The sequence below is a fragment of the Physeter macrocephalus genome, chromosome 17 (genome assembly GCF_002837175.3).
Source record: "Physeter macrocephalus isolate SW-GA chromosome 17, ASM283717v5, whole genome shotgun sequence".
NCBI classification, from domain to species: domain Eukaryota; kingdom Metazoa; phylum Chordata; class Mammalia; order Artiodactyla; family Physeteridae; genus Physeter; species Physeter macrocephalus.
Genome location: NC_041230.1, coordinates 22,318,988 through 22,339,498, shown reverse-complemented (window position 1 = coordinate 22,339,498; position 20,511 = coordinate 22,318,988). Strand labels below are relative to the sequence as shown.

General features: G+C 51.0%; 1 protein-coding gene across 3 annotated transcripts in view; it reads left to right on the top strand.

Annotated features, from left to right (window-relative positions):
- ZNF423 (zinc finger protein 423) overlaps window positions 1-20,511 on the top strand; it is a 345,893-nt gene that overhangs the window by 93,351 nt on the left and 232,031 nt on the right. For all 3 annotated transcript variants that reach the window (XM_055078984.1, XM_028477847.2, XM_028477848.2), the window contains exon 3: window positions 14,104-14,304. In XM_055078984.1, coding sequence (XP_054934959.1) covers window positions 14,104-14,304 — 201 coding nt within the window. The remainder of the gene's footprint in view (window positions 1-14,103; window positions 14,305-20,511) is intronic.

The following is a 20,511-nucleotide window of genomic DNA, read 5'->3' as shown; positions in this document are numbered from 1 at the left end:
ATATTTCAGATACGTAAAAGAGAATAATGACCACCCAAGACGTACCCTTCAGCATAAGGAACTGTTCACCCAACGGCGCTCCCAATCATCTTTCTCTCCCTCCCCCCAGGGCCTGGCATTTATCATTTCCATGTATGTCTTTCTTCTTGAAATACATATGAATGGTATATCAATACTATTGGTATACATGTTTTAGACTTTCTGTAAGTGTTGTCGTATTTTATCGTATTACCATAGTTTATCTTTGGCAACTTGCTTTTTCTCTCTCTCTGTGTTATGTTTGGAAGATTAATCCTTGTTGATACGTGTAGCTCTGTTTTATTGCTGCACGGTGTCTATTCCCTGAACGTACCACAGTTTATCCATCTTCCATTCATGGAAATGTAGACGTGGTCTGTTTTTTTTTGTTTGTTTTTGGCTATTACACATAATTCTGGGGTGGATATTCTCACAGTGAATTCTCAGGTACAGAAGTTTTCTAGCAGATAAACCTTGATGTGAAATGACTGGGTCAAAGGGCGTGGCTCAAACGCCCTTTGCCCCCTGTCTCCATCTGTCAGCTCTGCTCACCCCACCATCACTTTAGGTAACTTCTGTCCCAGTGGTTCCAGAAAATGGCTTGGATTGTGTCTCGGTAGCCCCACTTGGGTCACATGTCCATCCTTGGTTGTCCAGGCCTGGGTCATGGGCCCGTCCTTGGAGCTTGGAGGTGGGGCCTGCCCCAAGTGAGCCTCAGAGCAGGGGACGGGGAGGGCTGGCCCCATGAAAGATCAGGGTACTATAGCCGGGGGGCGGGACAGCTAACTGTGGGTACTGCCCAGGGTAGCTGGGCCCCATGCTGTTAGGGGAAAGTAGCTCTTGTGCCTTTTGCCCCAAGTTTTCTTAGAAAGCACCTGTCTCTTTGGCAACAACAGTGGCCGAGCAGATTAAAGAAGCCTAGATTTGTGTTTCACACTTTGATTTCTGAGCACAACTCAGGGCAGTGATCTTCAGTGTGTCCTTTTTAGAGATGGGAAAACTGAGGCTCGAGGGGTCTCAGCAATTCCCGAGGTGTCTGTGGGACCCAGTGAACTGGGAAGATACTCTGTCCTTAACCCCATGCTTTCTCCCCACACTCAGAGGCCAGGTGGCTCCTTTAATGGCTCCAGAATCGGTCCTGCCATTTTATAGGTGGGAGAACTAGGCCCCGAACAGGAGGGGCTAAGGCTGCAGCTTCTTTGTTTCTAGTCACTCTGTTAATACTCTCAACACAATGTCGATGCAGGATGTTGTTACAGATGGGGAAACTGAGGCTCAGAGAGCAGAGGCAACTGGACTGGCCAAGAGTTGGGGATAAAGCTCAGACAACAATGAAGGCATCTCCTTGGTCCCCCTCCAATGCTGCGTCCACGTGCCCTCATTTCAGGGTACTTTTCCACCCCAGAGGGAGCTGCTGGCATCACCGCCCAGATCCCAGTTGTACCTTCAATGGGCCGAAGAGGTAGTCCCCATCCCCTCAGCTGCATCCCCGTGGGCTCCCCACAGAGAGTCCTCTCTTGCCTTTGATGTAAATTCTTGCGCTTTCCTGATAATATTCTGGGCTCTTCTTAACGCGCGGAGGTCAGCTGCGAGGCATCTTGGCAATTTATAATTCTTGAGAATTCTGTTTGGTGACATGAGTTAGCATTTAACAGACACCCTGCCACCTCCTTTCTCCCTATTGTGACAAGCTCCTGGCAGAATCCTTTTGAGACTCAGGGTAATTGCACCACGCTGGGTATGGGAGGACCACGTTGCGCTTGAGCGCGTCTCAAAAACGGCTCCACAATAGACAGTCAGGTACGCGTTTGCTTGGCTTCAAGGTAATGATTTAAACTTAATTTGACCCTTGATGAGGGACCCCAAGCTTCTGGTCAGACACAGCCTTTCAGTGTGGGCTTGCCTGCCATGCCTTCAATGGTTACACAAATAATTCCTTCATAACAAGTGCCTTTCAGAGGATGTCTGCTGCTGACAGCTAATATAGAATTATTGCCCCTGAATGCATTTCTGTAATTACTTCCCAGAGATCTGTCTTTGTGTTAGAAGACATTTCACACTTTAGTAACATAAGTGTTTTGGGAGAGTACGAGCAATAATTATGAATAGTCTTTCCGTGAAAATAAACCTAAAAAAATTATAAAAGCTAATGCTAAAATTGGTTAGAGTCAGGGAGGAATTTCATTTGAATTTGATTCATGTATATTTATTCCAAGTATAATAACCCTTCTTATATGGAAACTTTTTTTTAAACAAAAGCAGTAATGATACAGAGATCCCGCTTTCTAATTTTTGAGCAATACTGAAATGGCAAACTGATTAAAAGTGACAAGTTGCTTGAGACCGAATAAAGAAGCATAATCGTGGAGCTCTGATAGGAGACATTTGTGGTAATGGAAAATGAAATGATTCACAGTGTGATCAATAAAAAATTAGCAGCATTTAATAAAAGGTTTCTGCTTCAAGTTGATTAAAGAACAACGCGAGCAGTTTGAAATCCGAGTTAAGTGCCGGTTTGAGGATGAGCCAGGGGGTGGTGATGGGGTGTGGGTGTGCGTGCGCATATAGATCACGCGGATATTGGCCATCCGAGGTGGCCACCGGGCCCCTGGAGTGGGTCTGGAAGTTTCCTTTGCGCTGCCCACTTGACCTTTGATCTGTGGTTAATCCTTTCCTGGTCTGCCCTCCTCCTAGGCTCCAAGCAGGCCTTGCTCTGATTGGCGGGTGTAGGTCCGGCCCACTCCCCACTTAAATCCACCCCCGTGGAGGGGGCTCCCGCCTGAGCGAAGGCTGTGTTTTCCCCGAGGCCCTTCAGGTGTGCTGTGTGGGCCCTTGGCTTTGTCCTGTCAGCTGCCCACGGGTCCAGGTTTCTGGAGACTTCCGGAATGCCCCACAGCGCACTTGCGGGACTGGGCACCCTCCTGGGGGCTGGAGGGAAGTCAGCAGCAAGCGGGCAGGCCTCAGTCAGCGCAGGAGGTGAAGCGGTGGTGGGGGAAGGGTCCTTGCAGGGGGCGGGGCCTCCGGCCGCGGGCCGTGGGGTCCGGGGGAGCGGCTTCGGGAAGCTGTCAGTGCCCTCTGGCTTCCGCCTCTGCAGCAGCAACGCGGCGAAGCCACTCCGTCAGACACGTTCCCTTTCCTCCAGGCGCCACTTCAGTGTTCCCCGGGACGCGCCGCACACCGGGCGGGCTGTCTCCACGCCCGGCAGCCGGCTAATTTCTAAAGGCTCTACACAGCCTCTCCGCTGTGGCTGCAGGGAGTGGGGCTTCTGGCCTTGCAGGCCCTCGCGGGGCTGGACCGGAGACCCTGGTCTGGGGGATCGCTGCGGGGCAGCTGGCCTCTGGGTTACAGCAGCGGCTCCTCAGGACCAAGGGCAGGGAGTCCTTTCCATTCCTGGAGTCCTGGGGCAGCGGGCAGGACCAGGGGCCTGTTCCTGGCTTTGTTCCCACTGTCTCGACTTTCCCCAGAGACGTGCAGAGCCATGGCTGGACGTTCAAATGCTAGGGTAGGAAGGGCCCTTTCAGACTGCTTGGTTCGCATACATTTATCGAGCACCTGTTGTGTGCCAGGCCTTACGGTGGGGGCCAAGTGGGGTGGGGGAGTCAGATGAGCAAAATTGATCCTGACCCTGCCTTCCTGGAGCCTGCTCACTGGCACGGGGACAGTGGGATGTTCTGCAAAGAGAAGGACCATGACTTCTGTGGCAAGAGCAGGAAAGCGGGGTGCCCAGTGAGCACCCAGAGTGCGTGCGGGGGGCTGACCCTGTTGGGGTGAAGGTTCATTGAGCTGAGCCCTGGACGGTGAGGAGGAGTTGTCTGGGTGGACTGTTGCCCACTTCCTGCTTTCACAGTGGAACTCCATCTGTAAAGCACTGCTCAGTGGGACCCCAGCGTCTGCAGCAGACAGAGTGGGGCTTCCTTGGTGGGGAGGTAACCCTCGGCTTTCTGCCCTCGGGCCTGCCCCTGGCACAGCGAAGAGTCACTAAGGTGCCCTTCTTTAAAAATTGCTGCTCCACGGCCCATGCCTTCATTTAGAGATGGAGCCACTGAGGCCAGAGAGGGCGAGACCTGCTGGGATCCCCGAGCGACCTCCGTGTGGCCTGAGGGCTCTGGGCTCCAACTGCACTGCTTATATGTATTTGCCTTTGACCTTGAGCCACTCTTGCTCAGCCTGGCCACCCGTCCTGTCTTTGGGGTGTGCATCTGTCCCCGGCTCCCCCATCCTCCTCCATGGAGCTCCTCTTTCGGCCATGGCTGCTGGGGGTGATTTGCACCCCAGCATCTGCGCCTTGAGTTCTGCTCCTGGACCGGGAGCAATTAGGAGCGCCAGGCCATGGCTCTGGCCACAAATTAGCTGGATTTATCGAGCTCCCCATGCTGCCCCGTGTCCTGTCCCCCCTCCCCTGCCTAGGTCTGGGCTGCTTCTCCATCTCTTCCTTCCCAGCGGCCATCGGAGACAAAACATGACAGCAAGGAGAGGGCAGAGTGGTCATAGCCTCAGGAGGTCACGAGGTGGTAACAGTGTACAATTTTCATGGTTCCAGGGTGGCTTTGTCCGACTGTGCTTCATTACTGCATGTGGCGAGATCAGTTTTATTAAGATTGTGAGGCTCGGAGGAGCGACACCGTTAAGGACCGGCTAGAAAAATATAATTTTTTTCCTTTTTGGTGAGGGTGTTTGTGATTGCTTTTTCTCCCCTTCCTCTAATCCTCCCACTTTCCCTCCCTCCCATCTACCGTCTTTTCTTTCCTCTCCTTCCTTACCCGTCATAGTTGGGAGCCGGGGGCGGGGCGGGGCGGGGCGGGGCGGGGCGGGGGGAAGCTGCCATCTCTCTCTGCCTTTGTGGCTTGAGCTCAGCACCTCAACATCCCCTGGGAGGGGAGAGTCATGCATTCGTTCAGCAGGTACTTGCCCATAAAGGGCAAGGTGCTTGTGACCAGTGTCAGCCTCAGCAGGGTAAGCAGCTATGCTTTGTTCTTTGGGGCATCTGCATCCCTTAGAGCAGTGGCTGGCGCATAGTAGGTGCTCAGAAAAATGTTTGTTGACTGACCAAAGATGTGGAGGATTTGTGTCTGATATGGCTCCAGCTTTGGGGGAGCTTACTGCCCACCACAGCCTGGGTGGCAGAGACCTGGGGCAAGGTCACCTGGATGATAGCTCCCATAGGGAGCTTCTCCAACCTGAACGTGAGGAAGTGATATCTTCCTCATTTTCTAGGCAAGAAAACTGAGGCTTAGAAGTGCAAGCAACCAAAGTCACACAGGAGGGAACCTGAACCCAGTTCTAAATCTCCAAAGAACAGACACTTTCATCATTGTACAGCTAAACTCCCTGTCTGACCCAAGGGGGCCCAGTGGCTCTTGCTGGGTGTGCCCCATGGTAAAGATGCCCCAGGCTACATCCAGCCCTCCAAGGCCTATTGTTTCACTCATGCCATGTTTCTTAAAATTTGAAGTTAACACTTAAAAATCCAGAGATTTCACATAAAAATATGGATTTCCTTCATTAAAAAAAAAACAAACAGCTAATGTTTGTACTGGGCCTTGCTTCTCTGTATGGTAACTATGTAGAGGATTTGAGCAGGGACCACCCCCTTGGGTGGGTGTACATCTTCCCCCCAGGCTCCTCCAGTCCATTCTACTCATTTGTGTAATGGTGGGGGCCTTGGAGTTGTGAGCTTTGGTCCACTCATGACCTGAGCGACAGAGTGAGCTATCTGAACTTCAGTTTTGCCCTCTGTATAATAAGCCTAATGTTGTATCTCCCTTATTGGGCCATGGGTCACTGGGGGAAGGCTGCAAATGAATTGGAAGATCTGGTCTGAGAAAAGTGATTGCTATCACACTGCTAACCATTTTGGCCTCGGGTTCTAGAATTCCTGACAGCTAAAGAGACATTCTCTGGAAAGTTCTTGTTTTCCTGGTTAACCACAGGCCTGTGGAAAGGGGGGCCCTGTACCCAGTCTTGTATCATCGGCCAGGATGGAGCATCCCAGCAAGGCTCGTGTGATGCAGCCCGAGGCCAGGTTCAGTGTCTGGCTGACCGTGGCTTTGAAATTCCATCCACGGAGCCATCCACACTGACAGGGGAGCAATAGGCGCTCCCCCCACCCCCCAAGACAGCATGTGGAAGTTGCTTCCTTATTTAAGTGGAACTTGGACAGCAAATTATGTGTTAAAATATTTGCCCATAGCTCTGCTGCCAAGGGGACCCTTTAGGCTGAGTGTTAAATGTTACCCTGCTGCCTGCACTACACATATTTTCAACCTGAAGATAAATAGTGGCTGCCTTGTGGAATTTGGGGCCAGCAGCGGATGCACAAGCAGGGTGTCTAATTGGGGTTGGCAGGCTCCTTGCCCAGACCCGGCGCAGTCCCTTTCTTTCTCCATCCCACCAGTCGAGGTGTGTGTGAGAAGGTGTTCATGGAGATGTGTCCTTCTCTACAAGCAGGGCCAAAATGCCAAGGTGAGGTTCAGCCAGGGGTTTGACCTCATGCCCAGGTTCCGAAAGTGCTTCCTCCACGCTGGCCCTCGGGAAATGTGCTGCTGGTGATACTGTTTGTAGGACACATACGGGCTGTTAGGATGGAGCACGTGTTCTCTATTAAAGCAAAATGTTGCTCCAGGATAAACACTTTGCAAGTGGTAAACACCTGCCTGGACTGTGAATTCTGTTGGGAGGCCCCCCAGCAACTACTTACAGGGGGAGAGCACAGGGCAACTGGGCTTGTGAATTGTAAACACGCCCACATCATCTGCCCCCGGGACAGACCCCCGGCAGGGGTTACGCTGTTTCCTGGAGGAGGTGGGCTTGTCACTTACTCAAGGTCACACAGGGAGGTGGGGGGGGGGAGCCCGGACTTGAGGCCAGGAATTTCCTCTCCTGATGCAGTGGATCCTTTTGTCTGTGTGGACATTTCTGTGCCTTTCAGGGGGCATGTGCCCTGACATCCTCCATCCTCAGGAGCCTGTGAGGCCTCCTGCCAGAACCTCTCGTGCAGTACGATGTCTCCACCCTCGTGTCTGAGCCATGATGCAGCCTGTGTTGGTTTGAATGATGATAGCAACATAAGACAGTAACCGTAGCTACTGTTTTCTCAGGCTCATTGTGGGCCAGGTATCAGGCTTTGTATATACTACCTCATTAAAATAATTTAACTTCATTAAAAGTTTTCTCAGAGAGGGTAAGTGACTTATCCAAGGTCTCCCAGCTGTTAAGTGATGGCATGTGGATCTGAACCCAGACTGGCTGGCTCCAAAGTCTGGGATTCTTTTCGGTTCTTTCTCTATCATCCCATCAGTCCCTGGACCATGACTCCAGCTGTCTGCTGCTTGTGTGTGTCGGTGCTTCATGACCATCTTTCTGCAGGAACAGCTGGGTTCCATCAGCCCCACTGAACTCCTCTACACTAGTGCTCTCAGAGCCCCTGTTCAGTTGGGTTCTCTCGTCAAGCCCTGTACGTGCCTAGAATTCACTGTCTGGTGGTTCTGATTTCTGCGGAGGTGGCTGGTACGGTCTCCTATCCAGGTCTGATTGTGGGAAAAGATGGGGAGACTGTCCCAGGACTTGCTGGCCTCCAGGACTGATTCAACCGCTTCCCACTGTCACCTGGCACCAGTCCTGCCCTTCACACCTCTCCCTGTCTTTCCCCTGCACCCTTGTCTTGCACTTTTGCCCACATCCTCCTCTGCCCGCCTGCCCCTGCTCCAGCCTCCTCTGGGCTCCTTGAAACCCTGCAGGGCTCCTGTCTTACCCGTATCTGTGTGTAGCTGTGGGCACAATTCTTCTCGCAATTATGGCCAGCCGTACAGGAGCCTCACCTCCACCTTGTGAGGCAGGAGAGGGCCGTGTCCATCACGATTAAGCTTGTTGACACATAGGGAATCGGCCTCAGGTGGGAGAATTGACATAGGGTCACTCATGGGGTGGGGGGGGCGGTCCTAGAGCTAAGACTGGAACCCGGTCCCCTGAGTAACCCGGCCCAGGCTGCAGGCACTTACCCCCTATACCTCCCTTGGGGCATTCATTTCTTCACTGGGCAGTCATTCATCCGCCCCATGTTGATTTAGCATCTTTTCTGTGCCAGGCCTTGTGTGGCTTTGAGGCCACCAAGATGAAAGAGACCGGGGAGCACCCTCTATGTTGTAACAAATACATGTGTGTTATGCCTGGCACACAGTAGGTGCTCAATCAATATTTGTAGGGTGAATGAAGGAGAGAATGGACGAAGGTGTGTGATTGTAGCCTCTGGGATATCTCACACCTCTCATACTCTGCCCTTGTTTTCTCTTTTTCGGGCGTGTAGGGGTTGCTCCTGGCTTTCTGCCTCCGTTGGAAAGGTACTCAGCCATGGGGCCCCAGAGGCGGGACCCCCAGTGGTCCCTGGTTGGTTCTCAGGGTGCCCAGGGCCCCCTGAGGGCGGGGTGACCCCCACAGTCCTTCCCAGGAAGGAGAAGAGGCAGCCTTCTCGCTGAGGTTCTTTCTGACTTGGGTGCTGGCGGGGGACTGGGGCCAGAGGGGAGAGACCCTCCCTGCGGGTGTTCTCAGACTGAGCCTCTGTCAGCTGGCCCTGGGGAGCGGTGAGGCCCCGACAGCCCTGACTCATGAACTCAAGAAGCCTGGCTGAGAAGGTAAGAAATGTCCTGTTCCCAGACCTGGCAGCCTGCGGGCAGCCTGGCCCCCCGGGGTCTCTCCCCTTTCCCTTTTTTCTGGCAGTGGACTCAGCCAGCTGTCCCCTGTTCAGCGCTTTCACAGGCATTCCCTTTTTACTCTCCCGTGTGGTGGTTAAGAGTCAGGACCTGTAGTCAGAAGAGCTGGGTTCGAATCCACGTTCTGCCCTTCCCAGTGTGTGTGATTTGTGTGTGGTCCTGAGCCTTGGTTTCCCCCTCTGCAAAGGGGTGGTATCAGTTGTATCTCCCTCATAGGCTTACTGTGATGATGGGATGGGAGGATGTGAAGGTAGAAGGGTACCTGCGGTGTCAGCATCGCTCAGGGTGCAGGTGGCCTGGGGTGGGGAAATTCACTGTTTTCTAATGCTAAGCAATAAAGGCTGAGTGTTTTGTTACTGTCTCTCTTTGCTCATAGAAAGTTCCCCAAGCCCATATCTTGGACTCAGGGACTATGGCATGTGGGGGTGTGGTGTAGTGGGATCAACCTGTGTAGGTGCACCCCTCTCCCTCCTGATTTGAAGAAGAAGTTGGCAGGACAGACTGGCCCCATCATATGTTAGGTTGAACCATTTGAGATTGCCAATTTTTGGCTTTTTTGACCTACAAAGGTGGCAACTTCATATGGTTCAACCTAATACTTATCACACAATAAACAGCACTGTAAGCACTTCCCCTCCCCCTACCTGTGTTGATATTCAGAGTCTTGTTTATTTGAAATCAATTAATTCACACATTCACCATTTACTGAGCACTTACCGTGTGTCTGTACCAGGGGCTGGGGAGATAGTACCAAGCCAAACCAAACACAGCTCCTGCCCTCATGGAGCTTCCGGGGGTGTGTCCCAGCTGTCTGTTGCTGTGTAGCAAACCACCCCCAAACTCAATGACCTAAAGCAACAATTATTAGTTTGCACACTTCTGTGGGCTGACTGGACTCAGTTGGTGGTCTCACTTAGCATTTCTTGTAGAGTTGCAGTCACGTGCCAGTTGGGGCTGCTGCCTTCTGAAGACTTGTCTGGGTTGGATGTCCGAGACGCTGCACTCCCGTGCCTGGTTCTGGGCGCTGGTAGCGGCAGCTCAGCTGGGGCCGTCGACTGGAGCACTTACGCTCTCTCCGTGTGGCTTGGGCTTCTTATAGTAGGGCAGCTGGCTTCTCAGGGGTCGTGTCCCAAGAGACCAAGAGACAAGGGGGAAGCTGCATTCTAGTTTCTGTTACGTTCTAGCGTTCGAGGGAGTCACCAAGGCCAGCCAGGCCAGAGGGGAATTGTGGAGGGGACTCAGATCCCTCTCCTTGATGGGTGAGGGCAAGGTCTCCCTCCACAATATAGCACATGGGATGGGAGGTGTTGTTGCTGCCGTCCTGGGCGAATGTGGCTGCCACCAGAAGGCAGAGAGTAAAACATCAGCCTATAAAAGTGTAAGTGAACTTGGTGCCAAGTGCTCTGACAGCGAAGGGAAGGGAGCTATGGGGCAGAAATGATGGGGACCTGTGTGACCTTGGTGCTCAGGCCCGTGGGGAACAGTTACGGCAGAACTGGAGTGTGAAGAAGCCCCTGGCTGAACAAACCGGAGGTTCAAGGGATTGAACAAAGGTCTGTGGGGCTGTGGAGATAAGTGGGAAGTCAGAGAGGTCAGCAGAGCCCTTGCTGGACTTTGGGGGCTGCAGCCAGGCCCCTGCAGATGGCCTTGAAGGGCTGGCAGATTCCTTGACACTCAGCTCACTTTTCCACTGAAGCTCTGCTGTGGGGAGACCGTGTAGCAGAGTGGTTAAGAGTCAGGAACAACTGTGTTTGCAACCTGCCACTATGGCCTTGCTTAAGCATTGTCACCTCACAGAGCCCCGGTTTCCTGACCCCTAAAATGGGGCTATGATGGTGCTCAACTCATAGGGCTGCCCGGCTGGCTGGGCTCAGAAGGTACCTGGCATGTACCTAGTGCTCGATAAATGCTAGCTGCTCTTGGTGGACCCCTGGGCAAAAGGATGGGGGTGTGCACATTGGGAAACAACTGGGTTGTGAGTTGTCCCGGGCGGAGCGTGAGGCCGGGCAGGTCGGGAGCTTTGTTAGTGGATGGAGAGGCTGGCGTTTACGGTGCCGATTCTGTTTCCTGTCCCGCGCTCGTGGCCCTGGGGGAGAGGGCCCTATTCGAAATTGTTTACTTTGGGCCTTCCCTGGGTGTCCCCCGGGAGAACTTGGGTGGGGCCGGAGGGAAAGGCACCAGCGGTCCGTTTTCGGGACATGCTTCCCAGCCCCGGTGGAAAAGAAATGAGCTCTGCTGACTTTGCTTTGTGGGCCCAGGTGGTTGGAGGGACCTGGGGGGGTCAACTGTAGTTCAGGCCCAGCAGGTCACCACGTTGGAAACATGAGGCAGCACTTGGGATGGGGGCTCAGGCAGGGCTGGTGGTGGCCGCTGGGCTCTGTGTCCTCTGTGCTTTTGCTCAGCGAGGACCCTTGAGGGACCCGGGGGCTGGTTGAGGGCAGGACGTGGGCCAGCAGGGTCACCCCCGATGAGCCAGAGCCGGGTCAAGGTGCTCTCCTTAGGGCCCCGGGGGCTCACTGAGCAGCTGCTCAGGGTGGGCCTGGGAAAGAGGAGATCCAGAGGGTGCTCCAGGGGGGACTGGCGCCCTCGGCTCTGTCCTCAGGGCTCCCACCTCCCGGCCTTCGGAGTCTGGGGCTCCGACAGGCCCCGGCCTGGAGAAGGGCAAGCAGCTCCACATCAGAACTTGTAGGTTCAATCCCTCGTGTGGCTTCGGGTGGCCTCTCAGAGCCACAGTTTTCTCATCTGTAAATGGGAAAATAACACCATTTACTCTTTTTTCCAATTGTAAGGATCAGAGACTGGGGGGCATGAGAGTGCCTTACAGATTAGAGGTCCTGATTCTGATGATGCAGCACAGGGGCCCCCGGGGGACTGGAGCTTCACGGACGTCCTGCTCCCTAAGACTACTTCAGCCCATGTGACCCCTGGGACCTCAGGCGATGAGGTCCCCACGTCGCCCGCCCCTCCCCCCTCCCGCCCCTTTCTGTGCAGCCACCTTGCCTTCCCATTAGGAGACAGCGGCAGGGGAGGTGACAGTTTCTTAAAACAGATTTATACCCCTGGATGACTTTATGGGTTTTTGCCTTATAAAAACCCAAGAGTTGACATTCTGATTTATCTACTCCTGAGTCAACAGGATGTACCAGATTTAAAGAGATCAAATGCATTGTACCGTTTGTGGTTCCAGTTGTGGATTAGATGAGCTATTATGGAAAATGCTGCCAAGTAAATATGGCCAAAAGAACAACAACAAGGGGATAATTTAAATATGTCTATTAAACTATGTGTTAAGTAAAGTAGCACAGGCGTGGTGCTGAGCGTAACTTATTATCTGGAGAGTTGGTGTAATAGATAAAGTGGGAATTATGGTTCTTTCTCCCCCCTCCAGAACATTTTTTTTTTATTATTTTTAAGGGAAGAGACCGTAAACTAGGAATTTCAGAGACGGGTGCTTGCCTGTGTAACCATGGTTGTATGATGACTTATAATATTGAAGGCTCCAAATGATATTTCTCATTTCTTTGCTTTCTATTTCTTGCCGTCACCACAGCAGCAGATCAGATTTCCTGAGATAAATATGCTGCCTGGCTTTTAATGGGATTTCTGTATTGCCGGGAGTTGGCATGTTCTGATGATAAAAGAACCTAAAAATTGTACATCCCTTAATTGGTAAGAAGAGAGATGTTTTGATGGGCCACAAATGGAAACATTGATTTTTACTGCCTCTGTGCAGTTCCAAGCGGCATGTCATGCTACGTTCGCCGCCACGGAAGGCGGCAGCTGGCTCTCCAATGAGCTGATTTGTGTTTGTAGGTTGTTGCTGTCGGGTGCTTGGAGGTGCATGTTCTGTGCAGACGGGAGAAACAGAGCCCTTATAACATTATCTGTTTCTGAATAGAAATATTTATAGGACTGTGGCTTCGACCTCGAATGAAATGCATTCTTTGCTTCACTTCTCTTTCTTGCGTTGGTGCAGTCCTTGGGGGGTTTAAAGGTTGTGTGCTGAAGCCTTTTTCTGTAACTGTGATGTTATGGGCAACACACACACACACACACACACACACACACACGTGCATACACACACCTTTGCATATGCGTATATGTTTGCATCAATATCTTTACACATAATAGAGATTTCTCTCTTTAGTTTAAATAAGTGCTAGTTTCTGTACAGGTAGATCTGTTTTCCAGGACAGACTGTGGGAAGAGACAACAGGCACTTTGATTTTCCAGTCCAAGTCTCTGTATTTTAATGGGCAATTTTAATCCACTGACATTTATTGGGATTACTGATATATTTTGTATGTAATATTTACCATGCGTTTTTTGCACTTTGGTTTACAAGTTTTTGTTGGGTCCTATTAATCGCTCAGATTGAGGCTGTTGTCCACTTCCCCCAGCTGTGCAGGGAAGTGCACTAGGCAGGAGTCGGGATGTCGAGGTGAACATCTCTAGGGTGCTGGGGACGTTGCATCCTTCTGTCTGGAGGCCAGGTGCCTTTCCTATGAAAGGGGAATAACAAAGCTGTCCCTCTTTGCGGGCGGGGGGGCGGAGCTGTCAGATAGCTTGAGCCCCCATTTAGCTCTAGGATGTGTGAGACTGTGAAATGGGGCCACGTGTGTGTATTTGTGCTTTGAAAACGCACAGAACGCTATGCAAATGCAAAGCATCGTTATCATGATCATTAACTCACTTTTCTGTACAGTTCAACCACTGGTCTGCACAGTGCTAAGCACAGAATTGGTATTTTATTTTAAAGAAATTGGTCAAATGATTCCAAGCCTGGTTCTCACTGTCTAGGCTGATACCAGGGCACAAGTGAGCACTCAGGGGCATTTTAAGCAGCAATTTGACTATCCGTGGTCCTGCAAACACATGTGCTTCCTTGATTCCAGAATCAGGACATCTTTGCAAAGAACTGAGCCAACATCTCCACATTGGGAGGCATGTTATGTGGAAGGTGAGCCTGGCTAAGAGATCTCCCAGCTCTAAACTTCAAGGCTTTGGGGGAAACTAAAAGTTCAGGTGCATTAGGAACAACTGATGGAAATGTGTGAGAGAACTGGGTTTTTTAGGAGACAAAATGCTAAGGTATTTTCACCTCCCTGACGGGTCATGACCCCCAGCATCCATGCACAGAGGGAAGATGACAGGAAATCCCTCTAGAAGATTTGCACCAAGAATTAAATAATCTAGCTGAGAATTATGGCACCACATGCTACAAAAAACCCCATATTTTAATATACTGAGAGGTGTCAAGAAGAATGGACCCTGGGAGGTAGAGTAATTAAATGTATCTTCATAAATGCAGGGTGATTCTTTTAAAATCCTTTCCCAAGACCCCATCAGCTGACATTGACTGTATTCTTCCTGTTGGCAGGAGGCCTAGAAGGAGAGCCAGAGTGTGATCGAAAAACCAGCCGTGTGCTGGAAGACAGGAACAGCGTGACAAGTCAAGAGGAGAGAAATGAGGACGATGAAGACATGGAGGATGAGTCAATTTACACCTGCGATCACTGTCAGCAGGACTTCGAGTCTCTGGCAGACCTGACGGACCACCGGGCCCACCGCTGTCCTGGAGGTAATGCTAAATAGCACCGGGATTCTGACAGGTGGTTATACGGATAATTGGACATAGCAACAGCTTGAAGCCTCAAGTGAGATTAAAGAATTAATAATGTAATTTTACAGTTAATGTCATTTTATTGTGGTGTCTTGGGTACCCTTTTAAATAAAATTAAAAATGAAAGCAGCAGCTTTCCAGCAGGCAGGAGTTAGGCGGAGGTGCCCTGCCCTTGCTCCCCCAAACTGCATTCCATAGTATGTGGGCCATAAGTGGGTGGGTCTGCACCCTGGATTTCTGGAAGACCTTTTGGAAACCCAGCAATTAAGAGGTTATTAGTGCAAAGTTAAGCAGCTTAAGTGTGGAAAGCTGCATGAAGGAGTGAGCTCCGAAGCAGGGCTCATGATGGGATGGGGAGAATTTCAAAGGCCAAGAAGTACCCCTACAGAAAGGGACTCGATTCCACCTCTGCACTTGGCCTTCTGCTTCTCTGGGTAGGAGAAGGATGGCTGGGAGCAGTTTCTGACTATAGCAGTTTGACTATAGCCCTGTGTTCTATTTACCAGCTGCCTCAGAGAAGGTGGGCAAGGCCACAGTATATAGGAGCGATTTAAGACTTCACGAGTTGAGTGTGTCTGTGTGTCTGGGATACGTGCGGTGTGTGGGGTAGGGGAATGGGGGCATGCATATTCCCGGGAGTATGGCAGCCATGCAATAGGGATAGGGGTTGACGTGTTTCCAGGCTCTGAGCAGGGAGTCCAGAGCGTGTGTGTGCCTTAAACAGCTATCCTGAGACATCTCCTTCTATTGTGATTGTTGATGAAACCCTTTGGATGCCGGTTTGTGGGAAGAGGACCTAAAATCTCAGACCAGTATTCCAAGGAGGACCTGACACCTGTTTTGTGGGGGGTAATTTGCTGGTAGGAGATAGTGGGGACTCAAAGTCTTGCTTCCCCTGCCTTTCATGCCATCTTGGAAGATTGAAAGCCAAGTGTTTGTGGAATTTTGCTATGACTTTTCCTCTAGTGACATCTGTACCCGCACAGCCCTGGGTAGACCAAGTCTTCATTCTCGCCCTCTAGAGGGAATAGATATCAAAAACAATAGACCCGGCAGGACTCCAAGTTTTGAACTTTTGGGGGCGCAACAAACCAAACCACAGTCATTTGGAATTTGTGATATTTCAATCATTGGCAGAGGCAACGGCCAACTTACAAGCTTAGAATCAGAATTAGAAGGGACTTATAGGGTTGGCTTTTCCAGTCCTCTTATTTGCTGGGGGGAAATACTGAGGCTTTGAGAGAGAAAGGTGACTGCTTAACCAAGGTCACATAGCAATTTGCTGACAGAGCCAGGACCTCCTCAGGACCCTGGGCTATGGACTCTCATTCTTGGACCTGAGAAAACAATAGATGCTAGTGTAGCTCTTGATTTAGCCAAGAACTGAGGTGAAATCTTAAGTATAAAAGAGTGAAATATTGTCACTTACTTTAAAAACAATCAGTTAACTGATCTTCCTATTAGAAGCTATTCTCTTCATATTCTATGTGAAAGAACACACTGTTCTCATCTAGTTGTTAAAGCAGGGCCCCTCAAGACCACTGCTAAGTGATGCTTTGTACAGTCTCTGCAACTCTTGGAGTGAGGTCCTACCCCTGGCACTACTTAGGCTGTTCCTTCCTCCAGTTTTTCAGAATCAAGGAGATTCTCATGTTTCTTACCACACTTTTGAGAATGGTGGTATTTCTAGGTGGAGAAGGGAAAATGTGAGATTTTAGGGCTGTAAATGGGGGTCTGTATTGGAAATTATAAATGGTAGCTAATTGTTCTTCAGTCTTGGGCGGGACTCTCTTCCCAGTGGTGGTCTCTTCACTCCACAGCCTCAGACTTTGGCTGAAATCATGGCAGCCCCATTTGCAGGGTCTCAAGCCATCCTTATTGATGCTGCTGGTATCCACCGATTCCCCTGCCTGCTTCCTGACAGGACCCCACTAACAACCTCCACTGGTACATGGCAACCAGGAATATCCCCAAGCCCTGGAGCATTGGATGGGAGTCAGAGATTCCTTGAAAGAGTACAGGAAACGACCTCGTCTAATAGCATCCCCAAGAAGTTCATTACCACCCAGTAAAGGTGTGACCCATCGTGGGTGAGTCTCCCTAACATGGAAGACATATGTGAGGAGCTATTTTCCCCCAGTTCTTAGGATTACCCAGGGACAGGATACACCTTTGGGAATTGTGTGCATATTTTAAAAACCGGTCCCTATCTAGGACACTTCCACATCCTTGGATTGTGCAGTGGTTTTCAGACTGTGTTTCCAGAGGTGTCTCTGAGGCTCTTGGGGTCGGTATTGGGGCCTGTGTGATTGAGGGGGCTCTGACACCCACTCCAGTCAGAGCTATCACCTTAAAAAGTCTGCTTTATACATTGGGCTATAGTGTAAGATCTTTAAACATTGGCTTCTACTTTAAAAGTTTGGAACTGGTACAGAAATGCAACAGCAGGCCCTCCCAGGCCAGCCTCATGGGACTGCTGGACGCTCATCATTGATCACCGGTCGCAGTACTAGGGATGATGCAGGCGGGCACTGCTGCCCCATGGAGCGTCACTCTGGAGGGAAAGGTGGACACTCAGCAGCCCAACAAAGACCATTTCAGACAAGGATTTCAGAGAGGGCCCTGCTCTGCTGAGGCCGGGAGGGCTCTGGGTGCTTGGAAGATGTTTCCGAGGGAACAAATGAGTCTTGTTTCAAGGGAAGGTGGGGCGTCCCTGCCACTGAGGATTTGGGCCCTGAGGGCAGTGCCACCTGTCCATCGGAATCTGGCTTTGGGTGTGAACGACACTCATGCCCTGCAGAGGGCTGCCCTCCCGGAATGTGAAGGCGGCACACCCCTCCCCAAGCAGGGTGCCCGGGAAGCCCAGCCCTTCCAGATGGTCAGCGTGTTGGGAAGGGGCTGTGTGGAGGGGGTGGATGTGTTTGTGGGGGCCATCTCAACTGTGGTCCTTTTATTATTATTCTTTTATTGAAGTCTAGTTGATTTACAATGTTGTGTTAAATACTGCTGTACAGCAAAGTGACTCAGTTATACATATACATTCTTTTTCATATTCTTTTCCATTATGGTTTATCACAGGATATTGAGTATAGTTCCCTGTGCTATACAGTGGGACCTTGTTGTTTATCCCTTCTATATACACCAGTTTGCATCTGCTAATCCCAAACTGCCAGTCCTTCCCTCTCCCATCCTCCTCCCTCTTGGCAACCGCCAGTCTGTTCTCTATGTCTGTGATTCTGTTTCTGTTTCATAGATAAGTTCATTTGTGTCATATTTTATTTTATTATTTTATTTTTGCGGTACGCGGGCCTCTCACTGTTGTGGCCTCTCCCGTTGCGGAGCACAGGCTCCGGACGCACAGGCTCAGCAGCCGTGGCTCACGGGCCCAGCCGCTCCGCAGCATGTGGGATCTTCCTGGACCGGGGCACGAACCCGTGTCCCCTGCATCGGCAGGCGGACTCTCAACCACTGCGCCACCAGGGAAGCCCTGTGTCATACTTTAGATTCCTCGAATGTGGTCCTTCTTTGAACTGCTCTAGCAGAGTGAGCTCTGGGCTCTTGCTGTGGCATTTGGGGTGTGGGTGAGGACACTGCCTTGTTCCATCGGAATCTGGGAGAGTGGTGTGAGGTCTGAAGAGTTTCTGGGGTGGGGATGTGGGGATGCTCTTCATGGACGGGGGAGCCTCCTGCTGGAATGACAGTGATGGTATTCATCAGGAAGCCCCCAGGTCCCCCAACCTGGAGCTGGGACTGTCTGCACTGAAGAACCCGCATTTGCAGAGGTTTCGTTATCCCTCAGCAATAGTTGGCAGTGCTGGGTCCAGGAGGAGCTGTTGAAGTGTGGGCTTCAAGAACTCAAGACAACTCCATCGAGACCTGTTCATATTTCTCCCTCTCTCTCTCTCCCTGTCTCTCTCTCTCTCGTTGTCTCTCCTTGGTGTCTGCAAGAAACCGACCTCAAACCCACAAGGTATCAGACATTGCATCTTTATGACGCACAAAATGAAACAAGCAAGAACCAGTTCTCTCTGCCCGTGTTGCTACCCCCAACAGCTGTCTGATTTCTCTTTGTTCCCCTCCAGCCCCTGCCCACAGGATAACAAATGTTTATGTGCTTGGAGTCTTGGGCACTTACCATCTTCTATTTGGCATTTGTTACTGAACATTTTCTGAGTGGATTCCCACGTTGCCACATGGTCTTCTCCATTTGGGGAGCTCTCCTGTGCAGCTTGGGTTGCTGGCACTCGGTCCATGTACTATAAAAATATTAAAGGTAGACTAATATGCCAGTAGATCAAGACTTTTGCAGCAGAATAGATAAAGTCTGACTCGATGCGTGATGGGCTCGTCTGTTCCTGATGGAGAATCATTTGTGGGCACCAAGTGGGGAAATGTTTGGTGGCCGTCTGAACTGATGATAGAACGTCTCATTAATTTTGGTTCTACCAACTCGAATAACATTGGGAACAGGGAGTGAGCTGAAGTTTACGTTGACACAATTTGTGCAGTGTTGGTCGAGCACCTTTGGGCCCTATAAACGGTTGCAGGGGAGGTTTTCCATGATTTTCTAGGAGCCAAGAGGATGTCAAGTGCCTTAGAAAGTATCTCTGGGAACTTCCTGGAGCACCGTGGAAGCAGACATGAGAGGTCTGATTTACGCAGGGGCTGATTCCAGTTTTTCGTGTGCTCATTGAAGCAGGTCACCCGTGGACCTTCAGTCTGGATTCAGGTGGAATGTTTCCCTGTGTCCTTGTGTAAAAACTACCTTTTAAGGATACTCTGTGATTCATACTGACAGCACATCGGCCCAAATTAATGAGGCTGACTGCCTGAGGACATTTGGGTGCTGCATCCATGCCGCTATCGTGCTTTGGACCCACCTTTCCTAACTGTGTCAGGAGCAGTTGTCAGCAGGGCTGTGCCTTGTGTTGGTCTCGCAACAGCCTGGGTCCCCAGGGCTGGGGCAGCCGGTGGCTTTTGCACGTCCCTGGCCTCTTCGCCAAAGGCACTGCTGGCCTGATTTGGGGTTTCCTTAGAGGTGGGGAGAGGCAGATGGAGAGTCTCTTTAGACACTGAGGCTTCTCACTCTGGGCTCCAGGCACCTGCTCCACAGAATACGAACTGCCATCAGGACCAGGTAGGAGCCTTGAAGTATGCGGGGTTCCTGCCGCCCTTGGGGACTTGCAGGGGGCTGCAGTCCTGACACTCTTCATATACTGAGCACCTGTCACGTGACTGGCCCCAGGGGACTCGCCTTGGAATGTGCCCCCTGCAGCCCCCCCACTGCTCTCTGTGCAGCCCCTGCCCCACTCAGTCCCCAGTGCTCACCAGATTCTGTAATTATTCCGTGATCGTTTTCGATGTGTTTATCACCCATCTCCCCTGCTACTGTCAGGCTTCATGAAGACAAGAGTCATGTCTGTTTTGCTCCCTGTTATGTCTTAGGCCAGTGCCTGGCACACAGTGGTGTTTAATCGATGCTTGCTGAATGAAGGAATGATCTCACCTTGTCTTGACAACATCCCAGTGGGGAGGGATTTTCTTTTTCTTTTTTCTTTTCTTTCTTTCCTTTTTTTTTTTAGAATTATGGGACTTCTCTAGAAAGAGGTGACAAGCTGTTTATTTTTATTATTAAAAGAAATTTTTTTGGCCACGTCACGGCACGTGACATCTTAGTTCCCCTACTAGGGATCGAACCCGTGCTCTCTGCAGTGGAAGTGTGGAGTCCCAACCACTTGACCACCAGGGATGTCCTGAGGTCCTATTTTTCATCGTTCCTCCCCATTTTACACATTGGACAACAGAAGCTTGGAGTTAGGGGATCTTGCTCAAGGTTACAGAGCTGAGCTAAGATTCGAGGTCTCAACAGCTTGTGCTGGGGACACAGACTGGGAACAGTGAACAGTTTCTAACTAACCTCCAGACAACACAGCTTTTTTCAATGCTCAACTTTAGAAAAAATAAGAGTGGAGAATTTGTTCAAATAGCAACAGCAAAAAACGTGTTCCTTGTGGGTTAATTTCACAGCTCCCCAGCACCCTCCCCTAGCTGCCCCCCTTTCCTGAGGATTGGGACCAAGGAGTGTTTCCCCAGCCCTTTCGGGAAGGCAGACCCTCCTTTTCTGGCAAAGGTGAAGTGCTGCTGTGTAAAAAGCCGGGTGGAAAG